The sequence below is a fragment of the Ptychodera flava genome, chromosome 14 (genome assembly GCF_041260155.1).
Source record: "Ptychodera flava strain L36383 chromosome 14, AS_Pfla_20210202, whole genome shotgun sequence".
NCBI lineage: Eukaryota > Metazoa > Hemichordata > Enteropneusta > Ptychoderidae > Ptychodera > Ptychodera flava.
This window is the reverse complement of record NC_091941.1, coordinates 11,033,925-11,060,629: the sequence shown is the minus strand read 5'-3', so window position 1 is coordinate 11,060,629 and position 26,705 is coordinate 11,033,925. Positions and strand designations below refer to the sequence as shown.

The window sequence follows — 26,705 nt, the reverse complement described above, 5'->3', positions numbered from 1 at the left end:
ACTGCGATTACAAGATGGCTGCGCCCATGTGAAATTGTGGAAACGAAATGTCAAGATTTTACTGATTAGTGTGAATGCTTTATTTTAATGATTATCCTACGATATAGGTGTGATGGATACTATTGTGAACAACATTCTTTCATCATTAGAGATTTCGCTTTTCAAATGTCGACACGTACAACCACAAGATGTCACAGGTACGTATCATGGACTTGCTGTCTGTTGTGCACGTGTTTTGTCATTTGAGCCATATCACGGGCCATAGGGCGGTATTAGTCATGGGAAGAGAGTAAAAAAATAATAAATTGATAAATTTATGATTATGAATTATGTTGATAAAGATTTAATATTTCTAACGTTATTGTATACTTACGATACTTGCAAAAATACTCAACTGCACTGGAATCCTGAGTGATGATCAGTATTTATGTCAAACTCATGCGTATGTAGTGCTAACCCTCAGAACTGTAGTCAATATTGTTAGGGAGCGCTCAGTTATTATGGCCGGCAAAATCCAGGGGGGTCACCTCAAATTTGAAAACTACAAAGGGGGGTCATGTATTTTTCAAATAGCTCAGAGGGGGTCACTTAATTTTCATAAGTATTCGTCCTGTCAAAAAGCTGTTTCAGTGTTCAGAAGTATTCTGGGAGATAAAAATGACTGGTTGCATGATTTCATTCTCTGTAGTCATTTAACTGTAAATCTGAACAAAAGTATAATTATCTGTCACATGAACATCTTGACTTGGCAACTCTGAGGCTTGTCTTATCTGACACCACTTCTTGGCCTTTTGCCCAGAGGTCCATATATCTTTCTTTCATGAATTTGACTTTGTTGTGTGTACCGGTGCTTTACTGTCTGTTCTGTGCTGTTTTGTGTCTATGTTTATAACTAGTGTATTTCGAATTTTGACCTAGTGTTATGGATTACGGATAGGTACCGGCCGGGTACGATTGCGATTATTTTATTGTAAATCGAGCTCACTGAGGGCAATGAACCATTCCTATTACTTACATATTAGAGATAAAGCAAGTTTTGTCAGGGAAATTTTTTAAAGTTACCTGTAGACTACTAGTACCATGAAAAGTTAAATAATACTTTTAGGTGAAATTCCAATATCATAATTGTTGTCATCATCTGAACTTTCAAATACCGTATTTGAATCAAGTACATTTGTCTCAATTACCAAACACCAATAAAAGCACAAATTAATTTAAAAATATTATCAACATTTCGGTGAAATTCCAAAATCCAATTTCTTGCACATATATCAACCTTTAACCATCCTAGTCTAACTAAGTACTTTAAAATAAATTATAAAATACACAGATTTAGATAGTTTTGTATTGGAAAAAAAATTATTCATAGTTTCTGTATAGACTACCATGTATAGTGAATCAACATTTTGGTGAAATTCTAAAATCCAATTTCTTGCACACATATCCATTTTTAACCACCCTAGTCTAATCAATTGCATTAATCAAGAGTACATAAATACACAGATTTACCTATTTTTGTATTGGAAAAAAATTATTTATAGTTTCCTGATTGACTCCCATGTACAGTGAATCTACTTTCGGTGAAATTCCAAAATCCAATTTCTGGCGAACACATCTTTTTGTTACCACCCTAGTCTAATCAAGTACATTAATATTAATAATCGAGAGTACATAAGTACACAGGTTTACCTATTTTTGTATTGGAAAAAAATTATTCATCGTTTCCTCATAGACTCCCATGTATAGTGCATGAACGTTTTCGGTGAAATTCCAAAATCAGCTTTCTTGTACACATAATATGCACCTTTAACCATCATATTCTTACCAAGTACAATTATGTTAATTATTCAACGTCTGTATATGCACAAGTATAGCAAGTTTTTCATGGAAAAAAAATAATTCACAATTTTATCATAGACTCCCATGTATTGTGGATGAACATTTTTGGTGAAATTCTAAAGTCAAATTTTTTGTCCACATACCAGTTGTAACAACCCTATTCCAATTAAGTACATTTTTGTCAATTATCAAATATCGATAAATGCATAGATATAGTTTTGTATTGATAGAGTATTACATAGTTTTCTCATAGACTACCATGGATAGTGAATCAACATTATCAACAACTGATTATCAATTAAATCCAAATATCAAAATTTTGTACACACACGCTTGCGCAAAATATTGTGATCCACCTGTAATTTCTGTCCAATCCCTTTGAGGGGTAATTAGAAATTATAGCAAGTCAGAAGGGGAAATTTGAACATCAACACCTTGTGAGTTTGTAAGGAGGGTCATTTGAAAATAATCTAAGAATGATTTTTTGGGATTCTATCGCCCAATACCCCCCCCCCCCCCCGAGGTGTTTGTGTGTGCAGCTTTACTCAAGCAATGTTGGGGGGAGGGGTCATGAAATTTTTGTCATCTTAAAAGAGGGGGGTCATCAATATTTTGGCACAATTGATGTGCAGGAAGAATTTGCCGGCCCATCCCCGGCCATAATAACTGAACGCTCCCTTACAGCTGTAGCTTTGCACAGTAACTTGATGCGTGGTCACAGTACCATTACTGCCTCGGCATGCTCACTCAACAATAAATAATAGGAAGGGGCGACTCCGAGCATCAAAGTGTGCACAGGCCTTCTATTCTAATAACCGACATCTTTCTTCACTGGAGCTGCAAAATTGTAGCTCTACGAGTCTACGGTTAGGCGGTCGGTGATTTTTGGTTTTTGCGACCTCGCTTACCAGTAGAGCTACGATGCCGAAGGCCCTGTAGAGTTCAAAATAAGCACGCTGCACATGGTGCGGCATTTGGGTGTGAAATCCCACATATTTACTGATTTACCGATTTATCACTACTGAAAACTAAACACTATACTACACTAAACTTGTCGTTTATGGGGTTTGGTATTCGTTCAAACACGTCAATTGCCTTCCAAAAACATTTCTGGGAGCCGCCATTACCAACTTCCAGTAATGGCGGCTCCCAGAAACACGAATGCCTCATGCTCAAACTTTATGGAACGCAATCAACGTATTTGAACAAAATGTTTGTGACCAGCAGGAATTGAAAGAATCCAAGAAACAATCACCATGATAACTCATATTTGTGACGGCAATTATGACGCTGGGTGTAGGAATGAAAATATGAAAAGAATCTTAGACACTGGCAAAAGAAAAATGGAAAGTGGACTACTCCATGAAAATCTACTGGACAACATCAAAGAATTTCTATCAGAGTCATCACCAGATGAATTGAAGGAAAGGTAAGAATAAAGTGAGTCTGTAAGTGTAAGGCCAAGAGAAAGTCATGGAGAAAATGACTTCCTGTCATAATCTTGCTAAAAATATCCAATATTTGAAAAAAAAACAACTGAAGCATATACATGTCATATATATAAACATACTGTTAGTCATTTGAAGATCAGTGAAATCTGTGAAACTCTGAGTTATGACTAAGTTTTGATTTGTACTTGATCTAATTACACATACATATATGTACTTCTACATATCTATCTATCTATCTATCTATCTATCTATCTATCTATCTATCTATATATGTGTGTGTATGTATGTATGTGTGTGTGTGTGTGTATATATATATATATATATATATATATATATATATATATATATATATATATATATATTACTGAATTTACAATTGATGAGAAAAACCAACTGAAGCATAATGATAGAAATCTGATTTCATTTACGTACTGTTGTGTCTACAGACAACTCTGCATACTGTGTGCGGGAGTGTCATTTTTACAGCTTTTTATTCAAGCTAATTGGACTGGACCGCCCATCAAAGAAAATCCATTGCAGTTTTTATCTGACAGCTATAATGAAGAGGTGAGTAATTCCTCATCGTTTTTTGTGTAAAATTTCCTGTTAATATGTTGTATCGCAAATTATATGGAATGGTACTCCTAGGTACCCATAAATCAATCTTTGGACTTTGAAAAAGTCAAAATTTCAAGAGACAACAGCTGTAACAATTTATATTTTCATTATTTATGTTCAGTAACAAATATCTTATCTAGACTTCTCCATACAGTAAGCCAAAATACAAAGACTTGTTAACATAACATGATGCATTATCTGCAATATATTGATGGCAAATCAGTTCTTACTTGTAGACTACAGTCCACTTGTCAAGAGTTATGTTGCACGTTACACACATACAAACTGAATTGACTAGTTGAACACTTGGAATTTCATCATGACTTTTGCGGAAAGAAAGATACCTACTTAACTTATTTACAAAAATAATGCATCAAAAGTACCAGCCAATGGAGCTTGAAGGTAGTATGTGCCTTGAAAACAAAATACTTAAACTTTTGCTGAGGTTTTTCTTCAGCAAATTTTCAACAATTCTCTTTCAAAATCAAGAAGGAAAAATTGGGGGTCTCCATGCAAAGGTTTTTACTGAAGAAACAAATGACCCAATATTTACCAATATGTGAAATTCAAAATGGCCACCATTTCTGTGTTATCTCTATTGAGGAAATAAAATTCCCAATTTTCACGAAACTAAGCCAGTGAAAACTTTATTTACTCATAAGTTTCAAATTGAGCCCCCACAAGTGATAGACCAAGTGAATATTGTAAAAGTTTTAGAGTCCAAATGTAAGTCCCAGAGGTGCATTCTACCTTAACCCTTTGCACCCTGACCCCCTGGTACTCTATGACGTCATCGGACATTTCTGTCCGAGCCGGGTTCAAAGGGTTAAAGGGCTTACACATTGATCTTTCTCTTGTTGTATAGCATAACTTGTAGCCAATGGAATCGAGCATCTCTTGTAGCCAATGGAATCGAGAAATCCACTCTCATGTAGGATTACATGGAATTAGTAGATTGTTTTGTAAATCCTTTTCATTCATAGAAAAAGAAAAGATCTTGTTTACCTGAATGTTGTCAAAATATGATAAACAATAACAAAATCAAGTACATGTGCTGACATACAGGAGAATTTTACTGAAGACTGACATTTTCTAAACCTTCAATGTTGTTTGTACTGGTGCCAAAGTCTAAATCATATTACAGTATTAGACTGCACATTTTAGTTTTGCCCTTGCAAACATATCCTGCCCTACTCATCACACTAGTGTATTATCACAGCTTTTACATCTTCACCACTTTGCTTGAACTTAATTTAGATTTTCTTTTTTCTGCAGGATACAGAATTTCAAGATTACATCTCAAATCAGTTATTGAAGGAAGATGAGACCATGTATCCACTGATTTCTCACCCTTTGTATTTATTACTTGCAATCATCTTCCTAGTTGATAGCAGGAATTTACTGAAAGAATGCCAGGTAATATTTCAATATCTTCCTTCAGTATCCAAACGTAACAAGTCTTGCAGTTACAGACATTGTATATTTTACCATAAATTTCCCTTTTAATGGGCAGGTAGAAAAAATGAGTATAGCTTTAGAATCCTTTAGGTACTGTAGGTTAATTATGAAAAGAAGTAAAATTTGTCAAACAAATTTAATGTTTCTGAGCTAACAGTGAAATTGTTATTGTTAAAAATAACCAACTTCATGAGACAGACATGCATCTTAGGAAACTACAAAGACATGACATTTTTAGAGATATATGCATGCAGACTTTATACAATGGCATCAGGTTGATTTATGCCAATTAAATGGTATATAAGCTACTCAAAACATCAGACTAAGACTGTACGTTTTACAATGATATACCTATTCAAAGGTATAACAATAACATGAAATAAATATTAGAGATTTAATATTCATTTTATTTTATTATAAATGCAAAATACAAAAATAACATAAATATTTTGAAATTTGAACACCTTGTCTCAGTTTGTCTAAGATCAGCCTGCGCTAAAATCGACATAATAAATCAGTTTTATTATGTTGCAGGTCATTGATCTTAAAATCCATAATTTTGTTTTTTCGTAGTTGTTAATTTGGCAAGCTAGTTCTATATTCAACAAAAATTTCATTTATTGGTGGTATTTATGTTGATCTGCCTTTCACATCTGGTTCACGAATGGGGAAACTCACTGGGCAGATTGGTATAGTTCAGTCTTTTCAACTCTGTAGTGGTCCAGATAAAATGTTTATTGCTGCATTCTGCCTTCTCTGGACTGGGCAGATCGGTGTAGTTCAGTCTTTTCAACTCTGTACTAGTCCAAATAAAATGTTTATTGCTGCAAACTGCCTTCACTGGACAGGGCAGATTTGTGTAGTTCGGTCTTTTCAACTCTGTAGTAGTACAGATAAAACGTTTATTGCTGCAAACTACCTTCACTGTCTTTTCCTACCGGTATCTATTAATTAGGTCTTCATACAAAATTGAAATCTGCTGACAAATACTGCTTTTGCTTTTTGCTGAGGAATTTACTTCATTGAAGGCAGTGTGTCCTCTGATTCACCAACTCTCAGTGTTTGTTCAGGAATTTTAGGAATTTGTGGAAATTTCTTCATGTCAGTGATACACTAGTAAATTGACGGCAAACAATTTTGTTACATCAATGAAAACTCTTCTGTGTCTTGGTTGAGGAAACACTAATTGTAGGATTTAATCAGTCTGTAACACAATACTTCAGAAACGAAATTTTATTGAAATACTCATAGATTTTCCTCTATTAATGACGGTATTTCATGACTGCGATCTTACAAGTTTGTACTGCCGTTTATACTACTGCACACTGCAAATTTACATGTAAATCTGATATAATTTTAACACAGCTGTCTTGAATTCTTTTTAAACCTGAAAGGATCTGAAGGTGTTTGAAAGCATGAACTTCCTAAATATTGAAAGTCACCTTTCATCTGTGTCTTTTTCTTGACAGACTGTTGACTGGTGGGTGATACGATGCATGTTTGTGCAGCAGCGCCTCTTGGATGAAAGTTCTCCCAGGATTCATAGTCTGATCATGGAGTCAATTGATAAAGGTGTGTGAACACTATTAGCTGCGGTAATTTAGTTTCTAATCCACATGTTGTTGAGTCAGGTAATATCCATTGATTATTTAAACTTAAGCACACAAATTTGCAATTTCCAATCTCTGTTAAATGTATGTTTAATTTTGCTTTTAATAGCTATGTTGACAGTCCTTTATCCAAATGTGTAAATTCATGTGTAAACTAATCGTGTTTCCTTTGGCTCCGATTTGTTGCCATAATTTTGGCAATTATTTAGATTTTTGTGAGTAAGAAAACCCCTGTAATGTACTTAACAGCCCTCAACAAATGGTTCAGTGTTTGTGTAGTTACTTGTGTCTCTTAATTAGTGTTTGACTGTGCCTAGAATACACATTGTGCTTAAACAGTGTTTGTGAAGCCATTACAGCCATTCAGAAGGTATGAGAAGGCTCAGTATTTTGTGCTGACGTTGGCAGATGTTTGATAATAAATACAAACTCACTGCATCATCTGGCAGATTGATGATTGGATAACTTCATGAAAAATGAAGAGATAATTGGAACAAACTAGTTAAAAAAGAATCTTATCATTTTGAATTCATGTTATTAAAAAAACTGTAAATCTGCATTTTAGTATCAGAAAAAAAACTTTAAGGGAGAAGCTGTCAGATCTAATTTTTGAGAAGAATAAACAAAAGTTAATTAACAGAGGAATGAAAACTATATTCATCATTTAAATATGACCATCAAGCTTTTCTTTGTTAAATAATTTTCAAAAGTCAACATGGGGACTTTCACAAATGTTTGTCATATTGCTTGATTTTCTTTAAGTGGGCTCTGCACCCAACACTGTGTATTTTGCTCAAAAATCACTTTTTGGCAAATATTCATTCAATTTTTGATTAATTTGTCAACCCAAGAAGAAAATATTGGTTGGGATCACCTTCTAGCTTGTAAAGCAGTCAAAAGTTGCTCGACAAAGTAGTGTTTATTTATGCAAATGTATGCAAATCGCCCAATTTCCTGGCTTCTTTTTCCTCTCAATTTCAAAATTTCCAAAAAATTTAACTCAACTCTTGCTGGGTCAAAATTTCTGAAATTTTCACATTATATTCTTTAAATGCTATATAACAAAATTACTTCTTTGTTTAGCAATAAAGTTGTAACATTTTGAATAAGAGGCATTTTAATTTTGCTAATCATGATTTTAATCAGAAAATATTAGCAAATCAGAAAATACCGTCAAGTTTTTGACTTAAATTAATCGTTATCATTAACATCAAATTGAGGTTTTTTTACCCCAAATATACGACCCGTTCATCCATCGGGTAAACTACTGCTGCCATACTAAACTATAGAGTCACTGCTTTATATATATATAGTATGAGAGAGTTTTCTTGTCATCTTTGATGAGAAATCTTGCTTTGAAAAAACTGTGTTGGCAACATGCAGCTCCATCTTAAGTGGATATGATTCATCTGTGATGCATTTGCTCCTGTGGTTTGATAACTGTGAAGCTGATGAGGACTTCTTCTTGCGGATGTTGATTTGACAAAAGAGAGCTCTTGACTTTCGAAAACCTTCCTTCTTTCATACTGAGTGAAATTTATCAAGAGTCGTCACACTCTCCTTGTCTTTGAATCAATCTTTAGTGTCTCTATGCACATCTGTGTACCAATTCTGTTGCAAAGAAAGGTATCTTTGCACAATAATGCCAATCACAGGGAATGTTGTAATCTGCCTGCTCTTATTACATATACCCGTACCATTTCCTTTCATCTTATTGAATTTTAAAATTTTCATAATAATTGTAGGTAATGTAAAAGTCTTTTTCTTTTGAAATGGAACATTTTTAGTGAATAGCTCTGAAATCTTCACCGAGGGCAAAGTGTCAGAATCTGAGCGAATTCAGTTTCATCTCGAGTGCAGTTACATTTACGGGTTCTATTACAACTATGAGAAATCTAAAGAACAACTTGCAAATGCCAGGAACACAGCCAAGCTAAGCACTAATTTTACAGGTAAGTTTATAGCTGTAAATAATTGTAACAACAAGATATAATGTCAAACATCATTTGAAAAATAATTTGCTGACAGCAGGAAATTTGTTGAAATCATCACTACTACCAGAATATTTTGACATTTGAAATTTGTGTATTTCAAAGATTATTGACAAATTCCTGGTAAAACTAATAACTCTGAATGACTAGAGTTGAGGTGGACCATTAACAGAATAGAAGAAAAACATGTTTTTCTTTTTTAAATAATTCTCCTTGTAAATATAAAGTTTGTTTCCTCTATTGCGTGGTTTATCATGTATGAAAACAAAATCTGTATAAATATGAAATTTGTTGTCTTTATATTCCATGTTAACTCATATATGAAAATAATTTTATGTGTGAATATGAAATTTGTTTTCTTTGTATTGCCTAGTTTCTCTCACATATGAAAATAATTTTATGACATTTGTTTTCTCTCTGTATTTCCCAGTTTCTCATTGCATAAATTTAAATAGGTGGTATCATGATCAAAATTTTACCAGATCGTTTCCCATACAGCAGTTTGTTGCAATGTAGGTGAATGGCAGCATAGTAATTGGGGCACAGTATACCGTTGTATACACACACAGTATATTGATGCACTGTGGCGGAATATAATTACCTGTCTTTCATTTAATGTATTGAGTCCAGTAATCTAATTTTTGGCTTTTAGAAATGTGCCACTGTATCATACAGTGTACTCTGCATGAAATGTCTTTGAAAGTATTTACTGTATCAAAAGAAGTATAATTTTGTTCATGACGTATTTAGTGCACCAATCATAAATCACAGCTTGTGTCAGATTTACTGAAGGAATTCTAGATAATAGGAGAGAAATGTTAGCCCATGCAATGAAACCTGATAAGGCTTATGCCTATATTTCAACCACTGTTTTATTACTGTGCCAAGAGATTTTGTGACTTTCATTTCTTGGGAGGCATATTAAAGACACTGTATGGCTACTCTACACTTGCCAATAGTCACAAGTGTTAATCATGCGTTACTCATGATGGCTTCCATCATGATCTTGTCTTTCATTCTCTTTTAAAATCTAGAAGGAAAATATCTCCCAGTTGCAATATGATTTTTTTCTGTATGACAAATATTCTAATTTACAAAACCCATGCAAAATTCAAAATTGCTGCCAACATCTTTGTAGTTCTTGAGAACAAGAATATGTGTTGGTCTCGATTTCCTTTTCTGTGTGTAAAACGATGTCACTCAAACTTCAGTATGACAAAGTATTGATCTTGATGCAGATTGATATAAAAAAAAAATTGCTGTCCTCTTTACATAACCGTATGATAGGGTAGGAAAGGTTTGGAAAGCGAAAGATGTATTATTTTTTGTTGCAGCATCATTCCGTGTGGATTATTAAACTGTCATTGTGATGGTTTCAAACAGGTGCTTTGGGTAAAAGAACACAGTTTCAACAACACAGCATCGCACAGCTATTGCTTGAAGTTCATAGAACAGACGGCAAAGCCATGGAAATTGACGCTGTACAGTCAGATCTTGACTCACTGCCAAAGGTAGAAAATTCATTTCGTCTCCATCACATCCAAAGACAACATAATATTCAGTGAGATAAGTCCAGCCCTGGCTACTGGTTTCATGTCTGCCTCATCCATTGTAGATGTAAATTTGTTGAAATGCAAGTCTTGTCGGCAATTTTAATTACTGTTAAGCGAGACAGCCAGATATTTGAATTGAATTGATTATCTTTGGTGTGATTGATGTCTGTGTACAGATAAAGGCAGGAACCGGCATGCTTCGTTATCTTCGTTACCAGTTTTCCCTGGAGCATTTCAGGTCTGACAAACATATGCCTCACTATCAAATCAATGTTAGTCCAGAAACTGAGTATGTAGCAAGTATAATCAAATCTTTATCTTAAAGTATACTTCAACCAAGCTCACATATGCTTACAATCTGCATGGTCGAACATTTTTTTGCAAAATTATTTTCAATGGAATGAAATCCATCCTGATGAAAAAAAACTTTCTCCATCAAAACGTTAGTTTATGATTCAAAAAATCTCAATTTACAAATTCAGACTTTATTTTGTCTATGTTGACTGTAATTTTTCAGGATCTACTTTTAAATGATGAGACTTTGCTGAATAAAGTTCAGTACACAGACCCAGAGGTCATTGAAGGAATTGAACTGAGTGGTATTGAGCAAGCAGTAATCCTGGCAATGTGGTATGTATATGTATGTATGTATGTATGTATGTGTGTGTGTGTGTGTCTGTGTGTGTGTGTTTGTGTGTATCTGTGTGTATGTGTGTGTGTGTGTATATATATATATATATAAATATATATATATATATATATATATATATATATATATATATATATATATATATATATGTATGTATTTATGTAAATATGTATGTAGCAAATACATCGCTTCCATAGTGAGAAGAGTTTCAAAGTAACAAACTCCAATCTTTCCATGCTGATAGCCCTGAATCTAGAGCATCGTGGATATGCAATGTTACTGTGAGCTATAGACCACTGAATTCTCTTACTATTGAATTCTTCAAATGTTCAATTTTTCAGTTGAATCCACATTGTGATAAATGCAATTTGTTTCAGCATGGAACACAAACGAACACAACCAAAAGAAGAGCTGCTGGTTGAAGAGCTACACAGCTTTGTTCAAGTAAGTTGATGATGAAGAAAAAACCGATCAGGCATCATTTTCTGATGATTTTCTGCTCACTGATACACATGCGTCGGTACAGTACGATAAGCTTAAAATTCTTGACGGTATGGTCACAATTGCAATCCAATGATTCTTGTGAATTCGTCATTGCACATAACGGCCCAACTTAAATAGTTTTTACATTGAGCAAAATTTGCAAGCAATTAAAGTTATAAAATTACATAATTAACTGGAAAAATTGAAAATAAATTAAAAAGTATTGCTTTATTTTCGTATGGGATAAAACATATTGCACCGTTCGATAGCATCCAGCTGTGCGTGCGCGTGCATTGAACGTTGGCAGCCATTTTGTGTTAAGATTACTGCTGTGGTACAAAGTATTCTGCAGCATGTTCTGAGTAGTGGGTCCTCAGCAAGTGACGCACACGCAGCAAGCAAGACAGCGTGGCTGTCAACTTTTGTTACAAAGAGGAGTATCCTAAAATTATTTTCATCCAAATACGATCAGTGAACTGTCACTTTATTGAAATTACATAGCTGTGTGAGCTTATGGGCTCACCCTGAGTGTGATAGAATATTAGACCGGGGTTAAAATCACAGTAATTTTTCTTTTTTCGTCAGTCACCCACTGTTCAATCATACTGCTCGAAACAAAATTGTATTACAATATAGTAATGTTAAATCTTTTCATTAAGAGTAATCTTTCTCTGTGTGTAGTACCTGCCATGCATCAATTTGCAGAAGTTGTGACTGGAAAATTGTTCAGTAGCAGCATTAATCACATTGATAGTGAAGAGTCTATATTGTCAGTATACTTGTATACACTGAGATCAAAGTCAACTGCGTGTACCTGATGCTAGCATCTTCAATAATGCAAGATAATCTGATAATCCCACCGTGGTTTATGACATTCAGTATTAGAATAAATCACAGTCATTTCATCGCAGGATAAAGTGACATAGCACTGCAGAGCTGTATCAAGCAATTTGGAGCTTAGAGGAATTCTGTGTAACATAAAGACATGAATCTGTATCAAATCCCAGATTGCCTTTAATCAAAGATTTGTTTAATATCATAGTTGATCAAAATCGTACATGTAATGTATCTGTCAGAGCACTGTTGTCTAACAATCTTCTTTTTGCACCTTGTGAAAATAATTGGACAAATTCAATAGGGTACTGCCGGGGCTTTTGACACCCATGCCGTCTTTCTAGAAGTGTCCTTGGCATACATCTTGAAACTGACTATTCCTTGTGCGTCAGTAAAATTGCATTCCTGCTCAACCTGATGCAGTGTGTCTCTCTACCCTCCGAGTCATTCTCAAATGAAGTGTAACAAATAACATTGCCGGTTGTTCGGGAGTTTCTTGTTCAGTAATCGGTTTGCCGTGTCATTTGGAAATTTCTCACTGGGAAAAGCCTGAGGGTGAACAATTCCCAATGAAGATAAATGGATAGGGAAAGGTCAGAAACATATCCGCGGGTTATTAAGTCCACAGCTGTAGAGAATAAATCTTGCAGATACGTGAATGGCCTGAACCTGACAAATTTCAGCTTCATTCTGGATCAGGTTTTGCTAATATGTCATCTGCTTCATTTACTATTTTGCCTCAAAACAAAATGGTTCTGACACATCATTCAACCATTTCTTCAACAAGTCTCTCTGCCTAAATTTTATCCACAAGTAGTTGCCATTGTCTTTTGTCTCACATCGACGCATTTCAGTCTCTTCATAATACTCTGGGTCATAGTTCATTAAGAGTTTCATAAAAATATACATTTATGAATAATTGATGTCAATTAAAAGATTTATTAATTATTAAAATCTTGAAATGATTTAACTTCTTTACACAGTGACTTAACATGCAAAGCAGATTAAATGTCATAAATCTCAACGTTAGTTTCAAACTCAAATTTTTTTCCAATATTCATATTCATAATGCACCTTTTTGAATTCAAAAGTCCCTGTGTTTTTATCTGTTTCTAGGTCAAACATCTAGTTCACATAAGCCACCATTTGCTGAATACCTTAAGTCCTTTTAACACAGTGTGATTGTGGAAGAAGTTGTGTTTGCCTTGAAGTGATTAAGTGTAATAGAGTCTACAGCTTCCATCCTAGTCAATTGAGAAAATTACACCAGATCCGTGTTGTAGCCCTAAGGCTGACCTATATACTGTAATGAACTATGTAGTTTTCAAATCCTGAACTTTGCCGTTCTAACCCAATATGATACATCACAACCTCTCATCTTTATGCAAACCATGAAAGTAGATTTATTTTTGTCATATTTATCTATTTTTTATGTATGCTTTCAATACTGTATGTACCTGAAGCAGGCTTTCTGAATTCCAACCCAGTGAGTCAGTGCCACATTAAGATTTCACCATTTCTGGACTTTTCTCCCCTCTGGTAGGTTATGTTGGCCAATCCTAAAGTTTGGTGCGTTCAGAGTATGGCTCTGATGCTGAGAAGCAAGCTGGAAGACAACAGGACAAAGACTATTGAGAGATCTATGATGCAGATGGAGGTGAGAGGTCAATCAATGTTCACTCTTAAAAAACTGAATTTATATTCATGAAAATTGGAATGTGTAGTTATCCAGCTGAATGCCCTGTACACTCATCTTATGTATACCTTCATGCCTACAATTATTCAAATCATCCATCTTTATTATCCTGAAAGTTATATCCCTGAGGTTATTGCTTGATTTAATGATTGAAAGACATAAAAGTCATGCAAGCATGGTCCACAGAGATGAAATATGTCCTTCTTAATTTCATTACAGTTGCTGGTTAACCAGTTTAGGGCTGAGAAACCAAAACCCCATGACAGAATGTATCTATTTTACGCATGCAATTTGCCACCAGTGTGGACAGTTGAGGTGAGTACTGTCAACTTACAGCGCCCTCAGTGTTCACATTTTCATGACAATGTGATTGTAGGGAAGTGCATAATTGTGCCAATAGAGGATCAAGGTCAAATTACCTTTTCGTCACATTGGAATAATTTTCCCATACGGAATAATTGTGAAATGTCATATTGTTTCAAACATGCATAGTAACATTTCTCTGTAACTGCTTTACCAAGTTACTTAGACAAACTACGCTATCTGAAAATATAAAGCTTTAGGAACTCGGCTCCATTTGATGATGAATGCATGAGAATTTGCCAAAGTTTTCTTTAAACCAGTAGTGTTGTCTTTTTCCATTGATGTTTATCTGATGCGAGCTTCTGAACTGATAACAAAATTGTTTTAACTTTTTCCAAATTCAATAAAGTGAGCTGTTAACTGGTTTTAGAACAACAAATAAAATCTGAACCTTGATGTAATATCACACACATAACACAATCTCTATGGGTAATCATTCCATGCAGTTTGTGCAAATTTATGCATAATAATTGAAATAGAGCTAAACCCCCATCCCATGAACATAATGAGTTTCGTTTGTGATGAGTGTGGTTTAAATATCTACGGCCCTTTACTGTAACCAGTTGAGTGACACAACTCATGCAGATATTAAAACTTTATCAGTGTTACAGTAATATACACATCAAAAAAGAAAGCTTTAGACCTTTGCTCAAAGTTTTCTCAGGGAAACTGTAGACCATTCTCTTTCATGATCAAGAATGGAAATTTGGGGTTATCTAATTTATATTTAAAATTAAAACCACGCTAGCTGTATCTTTTAGCATTATTTTTATGATTTTACTTTCACACTAAAATAGGTTTGTGAGAATGTACTGATTTAGGTGTGTGTATACACTTATTATTAACTACCCGCTGGAACTGTATATGCAATTTTGAACAAGATAAAGAGTACACTGTGATTACATGTTTGCCCAAACATTAAATCGCAGCCCCATGGGAAAAAGCAAAAACCGTGGATACTGTGCTTATCTATACTGAAATCTTCACATAAACTGCACAGAGAAGTCCAACATAATGCATGTTTTCAAGTGTAACATTGTATGTTCTGTTTCCTTTGTAATATAACCGATTTTTGAAGATGGCAGGAAATCAAAATGACTGTTAAAATTTGAATTTAATTGTCAAATCTTCCACAAAAGAATGGTTTCCTAATGCGGGAAAAGCCCATATCCCTTCAGAGCGTAGAATTCAGAGACCAGGAGAGAATAGGAAGATATTTTGAGGTCAATAAATTTCAAGAGTTACAGCTAGTGGGGCTTTAAAGATGACCACTGGGGACAAGAATTAAATTTTCACTTTTCACAAAAACAAGGCAGTGAAAACTCAGTTTATTTCACAGGCTTTAGAATGCGTCCAAACAAGCTGCTGACCGAACAATTGTGTAAAAACGTGAATGTCCAAAAGACTGTCACAGTGGTACATTTTATCTGATGTCCCATACTGATGCAGTTTTTTCCTTTGATATTTACTTCATTTTTTTTCCTTATCAGCGGGAGTATGCTGGTTTGTTGATTAAACTTGGAGCAGTGAAAACAGCTTTGGAAGTGTATCTTAGACTGCGGTTATGGGAGGATGCCATTGCATGCTACCAAATCCTTGGCAGAGTTGAAAAGGTGACTGAAGTAGATTTTATACAATTAATTCTAATTCCTTTGAAATTCCCACCTAGTGACTCACAAAATTTGAAAATGACCCCTTTTGGATTTATGGCAATTTAAATTTTCACAAAATTTCTTATCATTGATTGTCATTTATACTTATCTACCAACTGAAAGACTAAGAGTTGTCAGGTTTTAGATTAGAGGACAAGAAACGAAAGGAAAATTGTCAATATTTTCCAATCATAGACCTATGTTACTCTAGGGGTTAAGTATGAGATTATGCATGAAGATATCTGAACTTTAAAATTTCACATGCTTTAGAATTATAGTCAATATAGATGAGGTGGTACCAAATGATTTAAAATACAACACCACATACAGTATTCAAAGTGTGATGTCGTTTCAGATTTGTTTCTCCCAATAACTGACCAAAATTGTGGACAGTAGATATATTTCATGATATTTTTCTCGGTATGTGTCTTCACTTTATCAGGCAGAGAATCTGGTGAGAGAACAGTTGAAGATCAAGGAAACTCCTAAACTGTTGTGTATTCTTGGAGATGTTACGCGGGTAAAGAATCACACTCTAGCTTATTCCATTGTAATACCTTGAGATCCTGACCAGCGTAAAGCCCTATGATGGCACAAAGTTTCAAAAATTAAAATATAATATTGGTGGCTTGATTTTGCAAATAATGGTAAAAATATTGAATGGCCTTTGAACTTGTATTCTACCATGTTCTCCAAATCACCAACAGACTTCATTCCAAATACTGTCGCAACCTTTGTCACATTTCAAACCTAGCAATTATTTTTGTTTGGTCGAATACAGTACACTCCACATTTGTTATGGTCAATTATGCTTTTTAGTCAAATCACCCACATCTAAAGGTGGCAAGTTACGGGTCTCAATCACCCTTGACTGTAACCCTCTGTTCATGTAACCCGTGTCCTCAGATCCTTGTCGTGTGAAATGCAGACAACAAATTACTTACCTTTATCCATAAGCCATTTTGAACCAAACCTAGAATGTCATAATGTTATAACTTTTGATTTCAACACGCTAGTTTTGTCATAGATATTTTCTGTTGTAATTCTACAACCTTAATACCCTTTAAAAATAGGGACAGGCATCCTAGATATTTCAAAAGGAGTATTAAGGAGCCTATACATTGGCCAGTATAAATTACCAAAATTCTATAACCTGATTTGGGTGTACAAATGTCACGATATTGATATATATCTGCTAATGAAGGTTGTAGTGTTGCAACTGAAAGTTCAGTAATAAGAACTAATATGTTTAGATTGAAAGTTAAGTTGTGAAATCATCTTTTCTATAAATACAGCTGAATTTTCTCACACCTATCAGAATGCTATATCTTATTTCATTAAGGTACTTATGTTATTTGTGAACGACAAAGTCTCCTGTTAACTTGCCTGAACATCTGTGACAGAATCAAGAATTTCAGTGAGATCACTCCTGGAAGCCACATGTCGCTAAATCGATATTGTTCTCTGTGGCAAAGTCAAACATCTATAGAGTTATGTGGGTGAAGAAGGATTGTAGTCAGGGTGAGCATGAATATGTAGTTTTTTAGAGACAGGAAAAGTCTGAAAAATGAGGGTTTTTTTTATTATTTCAGGACCACACCTGGTATGAGAAAGCTTGGGAGAAGTCTGACCATCACAGTGCCAGGGCTCAGCGATCACTTGGCAGACACTATTTCAGCAAAGAGGAGTATGAAAAATCTATCCAACATTTTGAAATGTCGCTGAAAATTAATGCTTTACAGGTAAAAATGATACCATTAGTAGAGTCAATCCAATCCAATTCTTCTGTGTAGAATGAGATGTTCTTTCAATTTTGTAGGTCATATTTCAGCTAAGTGTGTCAAGACTCTATGATATTTCTTCTAGTGAAAGGTGGAACTTCAAAATAAGGTTGATTTGTTGCCAAGCTGGCAATATAATGATGTAAGGTCACTTTGGTATCATGGCAAACTCACAAGTTGTGTAATGAAAGCATTCATAGTTGATAAAGAAAAACAACTTCTGGAAACATTTTGAGAGTGAAGAATTACTTTATCGTCTGGTAATTTTTTCTACATTCATAGTAAACAGTATTCATAATTGAGATAATATGTTGATAATTTCTTTTTCTCTGGAATTGACAACTTTTGCTCATATTTTTTGTCCCATTTTCAGTACAATGTATGGTTTCAGATGGGCTTTGCTGCCATGGAGACCAAGAAATATGACATGGCAATCAAAGCATATCATAGATGTGCGTCGCTGGATAGTGATGTGAGTTCATTGTCATGTGTCAGAATTCAAGGAAACGTGAGAAACTGCATTTAAAAATTCGTGAAAACCTTTGAATAAAAATGAATGTGTCTCATCTAATTACACGCTGTTATAGTCTGCTACTGTCTGGTCATGAGTCAAGCAATTCACACCATCTTTATGACCAAACTCCTCTATGTGATTTTTCTTTTCACAGTTTGCAATATTAGTCTTTACATATGTACAACATCATTTTGTTATCTGTGTTGTAGCCACTACATTATCTAGCTCTAGGTATAACAAATTCAGTGACTTGGTTAACAGTATTATGAAGTGGATTCTACCATCTGTAAGGATATCTTTCCCTTGCCAGACTGTACTGAATGAAATGAACTGGTGGCAGATAAACTTATGATAAATTCAACAATGATTTTAATAAGAAACAAAATGTCTGAATGTTTTGTCACTAAATTTGAGTCCTGCTTCAGCAGTCAATTATGAAATGGGAGGTGAAATCGGAATAAAAATTGCCCACTTCATGAAAATATTGTTTTCATGATTTTTCAGAATTTTGAAGCATGGAACAATCTATCCACAGCATACATCAGGACACAACAGAAGTAAGTGTAAATGAGAGATTTTAACAATATACGACAATTACATACATTATGTCATTCTGTTTATGAAATTGTAAGCCTGAGATATGTAAATGTGGCATAGTTGCAAGGTATTCTGGGTATAAAGGTGTTTACATATAGCAGAGGTCAAAGTGACAGCTTGAATGCCTCATTTCTTTAAGGTAGTTTGTACCTCAAAATTGCAGATTTACACTTTTGCTTAAACCACCAAAAGGAAACTGAAAATCATTCCCTTTGGAAAAGTAATGAAAATTAGGGGTTACCATGCAAAATTTTACATAAGATAGACACAGTATCCAATATTTACCAGCTTGTAAAATTCAAAATGGCTACTATCCATATTGTAACTCTATCAGGAATAATGAAATTTTTGATTTCAACAAAAAGTAGCCAGTGAAATTTAGTTACTCCATGTTGGAACATGAGATTCAAAATGAGCCTCTACAAGTGGTAGACCAAAGTAGTATTGTAAAAGTTTTAGTCTGACTTTCTGTTCCTAAGACATTTCTACCTTAAGCAGAATGGACCTACTGTTACTCTTGAATCTTACATGTAAAGACTTTTTGAATTTATCCGTAGAATGAAAGCGTACAGGACTCTTCAAGAATCCTTCAGATGCAATTATGACAACTGGAAAGTGTGGGAAAACTTCCTGTTTGTGAGTACACTGCATTCAAAAATTATCTTTCCACAATAAAACCAGTGTCAGTCTCATTGTCTTTTATAGTGATTTGGTTGATGGTTTTGTGTTTGCGAAAATGGTACAAGTGAACATAGTGGACACAAATACATGTATGCTGATCTGAACTACAAAGTTTTTCTTTTGGTCCTCTAGCTATATACACCTGTATTCTAACCCCAGTGACACCCCTGGTCATCAGTCATCATTGCAAATCAGTCTACATCCACATATATATATAATATTTCTGTATTTCATTCAATGAATTTATTTTTTTTCAGTGATGAGTTTGTCTAAAGACAAAAGAACAGAGAATATCAAAATAATTTCCTCAACAAACATGAGTCCAACTTGGCCATCTGAAATACAGCTCTTTGGGATGAACAAAAACAAAGAGAAAATGGCAACAAAGTCAGGCAATGTTGTTTTCATTTACAGACTTGTACAGATGTTGGTAAATTTGAAGACTTGATCCGTGCTTATCACAGGCTACTAGATTTGAAAGATCCGTACTCAGACGCAGAGGTCTTACAGATACTGGCCAACGCAATTGTACAAGATCTCCCCGATGCTGATGGACACCCAGGTTTGAGAGAGCATTCATTGTCCTTATTTGTAGCAAATCTTTGATGTGTAGATTGAAAGTTGAGATGACTATGATGGGAAATAAAGTCAGTTTTAACATAGATGAAAGTTATCTGTGTGATATGTGACAATATAAATAGAAATGGAAAAGAGAGTAGGGTTATTATTACAAAGACATGTTGTCATGGAGATGACATGATATCAGAATCAGGGTCTCTGGAGAACTAGGCTCTTGTTGTCTATTTACTATTGTTAGTCATGGCATTAACCGAAAGTATGTTGATCATCTGGACGGAGTCGCAACAAAACTCTAGAGTCGTCACACTATTAACAGTTTCTCATCCCTTGTAATTACAGCTGGCCGATTGAAAAGTAAAGCACTAGAGTTGTTTGGACGACAGACTTCTAAGGTGACCAATGATGGCAAAATCTGGAAAGCCTACGCCACTCTACTTGGAAACTGCCATTCAGAGAATGAACTTGAAAACGACAAGGTAAAACAAATTCCTTCAGTAGAATGTATGTCTTCAGATTGACTTTACACAGGAAAATACTGGTGTGAAAAAAATGCAATCACAAAAATGTGAAAAAATATGTGAAAGCATGTAGGAACGTTTTATCACTGGAAACACTGTTATGCATAATGTAAACCTCTTATAGACAAAAAAATCTCATATGAACAATGCTGCATGGACATTTTAATACAAAGATTTTTTCCACCAACCACTGATTTTGAATGAGAAGTTAAGTGGATCTGCTGTTCGTGCTCTCTCTTTTTTCACCTACATGTACAAAGAAAGAAGAGGCAAAACGGAATAAACCTTAAAAATGATTTAGAGTTCATGAAGTATCTAAATAAAATTAAACAATTTGAGGTGTTACAAAGAAAAGTCCTCTTTCCCTTTTTATTGCAGGCTGTGCAGTGTTTACAGAAAGCCCATCGAGTGCTGATACAGAGATCAGCATGGTTTAAAGAGATTGAGTCATGCAAAGATGTTCTGCAGGAGTCATTACAACTTGCTGAAGGTACATGGTTCTTTCCTTTGGAAGTGAACTCATAGTCTCCTATCCACCACACTGCAATGAATTCCTACTGAATATTGACAAGTCTTTACTTGGAATTTACTTCACACCATTCATCGCCAATCATTACATAAATTGCATTGTTGTTTTTATTCAAGTTTATTGCACAGAACAAATGCATGGAACTTGGTGTGTGACTCACTATCTTGCTCCACAACCTGCCCATGAAAACAATGGTGGCTCTACCATAGCTTGCTGGTGGCATGGTTAGAGTGCTGTGCCTCAGAGTCACTACCATAAAATGATCAAGTCATTTCAAAATGTAGAGTTGTCAAAAGCATTTTACAAGTATGTTGGTACTGACAGTCATTGACAACAATCCTTGTCACATTTTTCATCCAATGATCCTCACAAATGTACATTGCTTTTCAATCTTTGTATCACAATTGTTTGGTCACATTTTGTATGCCACTCTCATCTTGCTTGTAGCATACTGTCGCTGTGCTTCAAACAAAGAAAACTCAGGAGAGGCCATCCAGTTATTATCTTCTGGCAAACTTATGTTGAAGCCAGTCCTGACAAAGATTAAGGTAGGCAAAGATCATGTGAGTCCAAATCTGATTTGAGTCATTCGAGGTCAATGTAGAACAGCAGGGCATGTTGATATGTATTTTAAACTATAGTAAGTGTACATTGGTCAGATTTATTTGATGTTTTTAGAAAATTTAGAAATGCAAATGTTTCAGGTGCAAAAAAAAACAGACAACATGCCTAATAACAGATATGGATAAACATCATGCCATGGTTTATTCATCTAAATATGTTTCAGCACAAAGCCCATGACAATCACAAGCTGTGGCAATAATATTAAAAACCATCATTTAATGATGTCACTTTCATTTCATTTCTGATTGCAGCAAACACACGAAGACCCACTGACTGGAAATATTCATCCTGATCTGATAGATATGTACAAAACAGCTGAGCAACAACTCCAGACTATTGTAGAAATAATTCACCAAAGAAAATAAAACAGCAAATGTCCCGGATTACATCACATGAAGTGATTATTTTAAAAATGGAGCTTGCATTGAACATTTTCCCATTTTACATATTTAACAGCTTGAAAAAAATACATCATACAGTCTTCATTGGCATGGCAGTGCATCGGAGGGCCTGTACATCAAGTGATGCGGTGAACTCACCATGGAAACAATTTGATCAGAATGTTACATATTACAACTTGCATCACAATTTAAAAACATAGTAGAGTAAGAATCGCATTCCTTGAAGTCACTACCCTTGCACAAGTACATGTATTGTCTAAAACCCCTCCCAAGAACATTGATGAAAAAACAACACATTTTACATGACAAAAAAAATGTACAATCTGTCTACAATGACATATTAGGCTTCAAGGTCTGCAGAAGGCCACTTTCTATAGTGTCTACATGAACTGCCTTCCATCACATCTCTGTAAATGTATGTAAGCTGAAATTTGTATGTAAATTTACATCTACAGTTCTATTTCATCGAATATTGATGTATCTTATTTCATAGAAGTCTTCAGCACCATGAAAATCTGTCATGTTTACGGGCAAGTATCTGGGTATGCCTGAGCACAAGGTATGAAACTGAGAAATGTAATCACTGTAGAGGTATCTGAGAGACATCTAAACATAGACAGTAGAGGGGGAAGACAGATCTCCCTCCCCCCCACCCCTCTACTTCTACTGTCTATGATTTAAGCTACATTGTGCATGTCATGCTTTATCTGCATAAGAGTCACCGAGTCTAAATCAAATAAAATCTGACAATGAATTCATACTATGGTGTTGAGTGAGTTACTTTGTGTTCATGGAACTACAATATTTACATCCTAAAAATATCTATTTCCTAAAGAGGGACAAGTAGCTGTAACTGGCTATCATTCAATAGGTCAGTTTTGGTATTAATTATATGCTTAAAACCACAGTGGCATTGAATGCTGTAGATGTTATCAAGTGTGATTGATCAGTAATGGTTTTGAAATCTTGTGTACTGGTTGCAAGCATGAATGTCAAGTCTCAGGTCATAAAAGTGGACAATACTTTCAGTTCTTTCACTCCATTTCTTGTGCAGATATCTAGCTTTGTCAAAGAAAACAACAGGTTTTGTACATAATGGGGATCAGAAGGTTAAAGTGTTGTGTTATCATGATTAAACAGTACCGTAAAAAATACTTTCATACAGAACATTAAAAAACGTTTAGTGAAAGCTTGTCCTTTCAAAATTGTCTTTTTAAAAGACAGACTCTCAGTCTCTATGTGCCTCAAATTTGACACAAATTTTATCAGCTTTAGATCACTGTTGCACTCATTTCAATTTATGTTCCATGATGTTTTTTTTTTGCATTTCACAAAAGTCTTGCTGATGACGCCATAATCTGGTATCAATTTAAAGACCAAAATAGAAACTCAAGTATCAGCTCTTGATACAAGAAGACAAACCTTACAGTAATTTTTTTCCTTCTCATAAAATTTACTATATTGCACTAAATTTCTATGTAGTTATTAAGGTTCCAAGACAAGAAATTGACCTTTTTAATCGAACAATTTTCTGGTGGTTAATAAGCCCCCCGTAAATTATACATATTCTGAAAGCCTGGATATAGGGGAACATTTTGGTAACCACAGTGTCACCATTGTTTACATAACTATCACATGACAGGTAATTTGCATAACCTTTCAAAAATCGGGTTTCCTTATGTTGTGTCTCGATCACTGTCCCTCCACATATGTTTCAAATATCTGACTCAAACTTGATGGAATGCAAGTTGTCACAACGCTCTTCCAAAGTGTGTCTCAGATTTTTTATATCTTGCTTAGTATTTTTGGAGCACAATTTTTCAGAAATCAACTAGGGTTAAATTCACCGCTCTGGAAGTTTTTTCTGGCATAAAAACTGTTTAAGAAGGTTTAAAAAAATTCTGACACACACTTATGAAGATTCTTAGGACAGCTTGCACTCGCACAAATTTCAGCCACATATCTCAAAGCATTGAAACAAAACATAGGGAAAACCAGTTATACAAATTACCTGTGAGTAATAGTTATGTAAACAATGATGACACTAGGGTTACCAAAATGTTCCCCTATATCTACACTTTCAGAAAATACATTATTTACGGGGGTTCTGAGTTATTAACCACTAGAGAATTGTTAGCTTTTGAAGGTCAATTTCTTGTCTTGGAACCTTAAGATTGTCTCTAATTTTGTGTCTGTGTGTCTCCAAAACATTGCTTCTTCTCACTCATTGATAAGTATGTTTTTTTTTTAAGTTTACTAAATGAAGATATCAGACGGTGCATCTTGTGTTTTTAGTGTAAAACCTTTGATTGGTCGAGGAGCCTGGTACCAGATGTAGTTTTCCTTATTAATAGTTTCAACAGGGACTTGCGTGTCCTTACTTGAATACCGTATCTCAAAACGCTTCCCTCGTATTGGCATTCTGAAAGATGTCTTTGGTTTGAACCAGTCCTGGTGACTGTCTCTGTGGGTTTCAAGGAGAACCATTGTATTGGTCTTAGGAAGGCTGTCCACTTCTGAGAGCACCCTGTTTGTGATCAGCGCCCTCATGAGAGTCCTCACACCACTCTTACAGCTGGCATCCTCCATGATGACGTCACTATTGAGATAACTAAGGTCTAACACATACACTTCTTTGGGACTGACAACAGTTGATCCGAATAGTACCATGATTCTGTTGACATGAGTCATTTGAAAGACATTGTCAATCTGGCTGAATAGTTCTTCCACAGTTTCCAGTGTCTGTAAACACTTCCTGTCTTCCAGTGACGGTCTCTTCTTGCATCTTGATTCCATTTCCTCGAGGAGAGAAATTAACCCAAAGTCACTTCAATGATCATGTTTTGCTTTGAAACTCAAAAACTGTTCAACACTGATTAAAATGATCCATTCATTTCTGGAAATCGTACAATGAAACTTGATTGAGTTTTACGCCAAGTTCACTTACTGTTGGACAGATTTTGTTGTCTAGAAACGAAATATCAACACCTCCATGACACGGATGATGGGAATGAGAATCAAGAGGGCCGTTCAGTTTACGTCACTGTTCTCTCATTAATATGCAAAAATAAATATTTGTCCGCATTTTTAGATCACGCTTTTGAAAATTACGCATGCAAGAACGACAAAAATACATCTCAGTGGGCGACTGCTAGTGTAAAAATGAATACTAAAAATCATTTACGACTCAGAGTACAAGCACAGGGGGCAGATGAAAGTCCCCTTGGGCGGGGAGGAGGTTTTCTTTGTGCAACGGTTTACCTTTAATATTTGATTTTATTAATTTTGACTGTGATATTTCAATAAAGCTTTCGACTCCTGTGTTTCCAATTCCTTATCTCCTCTTCAACCAGTGCACACACCACTCTAATTGCTGCGCAAACATTGCCAACTTGTTAATGACTGAGCGTATCAGCGGATTAGCTTATTTAAGTCAAAGAGAAATAAGGATTTAATGCATGTAAGACTGCTGTGGTGTTGACTCAATCACTTAATCCGCTGATACCGACAGCGGATTAGCAAGTTGGCAATGTTTTCGGAGCAATTACAGTGGCGTATACACAAGTTGGAGAGGAGATAAGGACTTGTCGGTAATATATAAAGCAGTCAGATGGTGTGGAGTCGAAATCTGTATTTGAAATACCACAGTCAAAATTAATAAAATTACTTGTAGTAACAAGAAAGCAGTCAGACGGTTTGGACTTGAACTTTATTTGAAATATCACAGTCAAAATTAACGATGCGACTCAGGTTCAAAGGTCAATTTAGCAATTTTGTTTTTATTTCAAATTTCGAACCACTGACACGTGGTCTTTCTTTTGGGGAAAGTTGTTGGTCACATCGTACCGGGAAATTCCTGAAATATTACTAAAATGGCAAACTATCAGCTACACCGCGTGCCATTATTTCCTTTTGTCTTACAGTTATGCTCAACGGAAAGTAGACGATGAGATTAAATGATACCTTACTCAATTACTAATTTACATCAGACACTTTATTTCTAAAACTACACTAGTACCTCACAATATTGCTTGCGAGCGGCAAGTTCTCAAAGACAAGAATAACAAATACCAGACCTAAATGATTCCTTAACATAACAGTCGCTTGCCTGCTTCTCTGCCGACATGAGTGCCTTATCTCTTTCCACTGGTTTATTGCCGTAATCTTATACCACGATACTAATTACACAGCGACAAAAAGACAACTGTAAGTTGGCTGAAGCATGAAGTAACATATGTGCCTCTCAAAGAGATATATAAAAGGCAAATAATGAAACATCTTCAT

General features: G+C 35.0%; 2 protein-coding genes across 3 annotated transcripts in view; one reads left to right on the top strand and one right to left on the bottom strand.

Annotated features, from left to right (window-relative positions):
• Nucleotides 1–10: 10 nt before the first annotated feature.
• On the top strand, nt 11–23,179 carry LOC139149329 (tetratricopeptide repeat protein 27-like). Of its 2 annotated transcripts, none has more exons than XM_070721045.1 (22): nt 11–197; nt 3,067–3,268; nt 3,737–3,857; nt 5,184–5,324; nt 6,836–6,938; nt 8,764–8,928; nt 10,351–10,478; nt 11,038–11,150; nt 11,547–11,613; nt 14,030–14,143; nt 14,402–14,497; nt 16,036–16,158; nt 16,640–16,717; nt 17,790–17,939; nt 18,352–18,450; nt 18,997–19,049; nt 19,647–19,725; nt 20,185–20,332; nt 20,689–20,825; nt 21,246–21,357; nt 21,844–21,944; nt 22,272–23,179. In XM_070721045.1, the coding sequence occupies exons 1-22, from the start codon at nt 113–115 to the stop codon at nt 22,383–22,385; spliced, it is 2,529 nt and encodes an 842-aa protein (XP_070577146.1). In that variant the 5' UTR covers nt 11–112; the 3' UTR covers nt 22,386–23,179. The 2 variants fall into 2 exon arrangements, with proteins under 2 accessions (XP_070577146.1, XP_070577145.1); XM_070721044.1 differs by having other exon boundaries at nt 37–197; nt 3,064–3,268.
• The window catches only part of LOC139149332 (MAD2L1-binding protein-like), an 18,844-nt gene continuing 14,275 nt past the window's right edge, over nt 22,137–26,705 (bottom strand). The window contains exon 2 of the mRNA XM_070721047.1: nt 22,137–25,220. Within this exon, the coding sequence (XP_070577148.1) occupies nt 24,678–25,220 (543 nt within the window). The 3' untranslated portion in view covers nt 22,137–24,677. The remainder of the gene's footprint in view (nt 25,221–26,705) is intronic.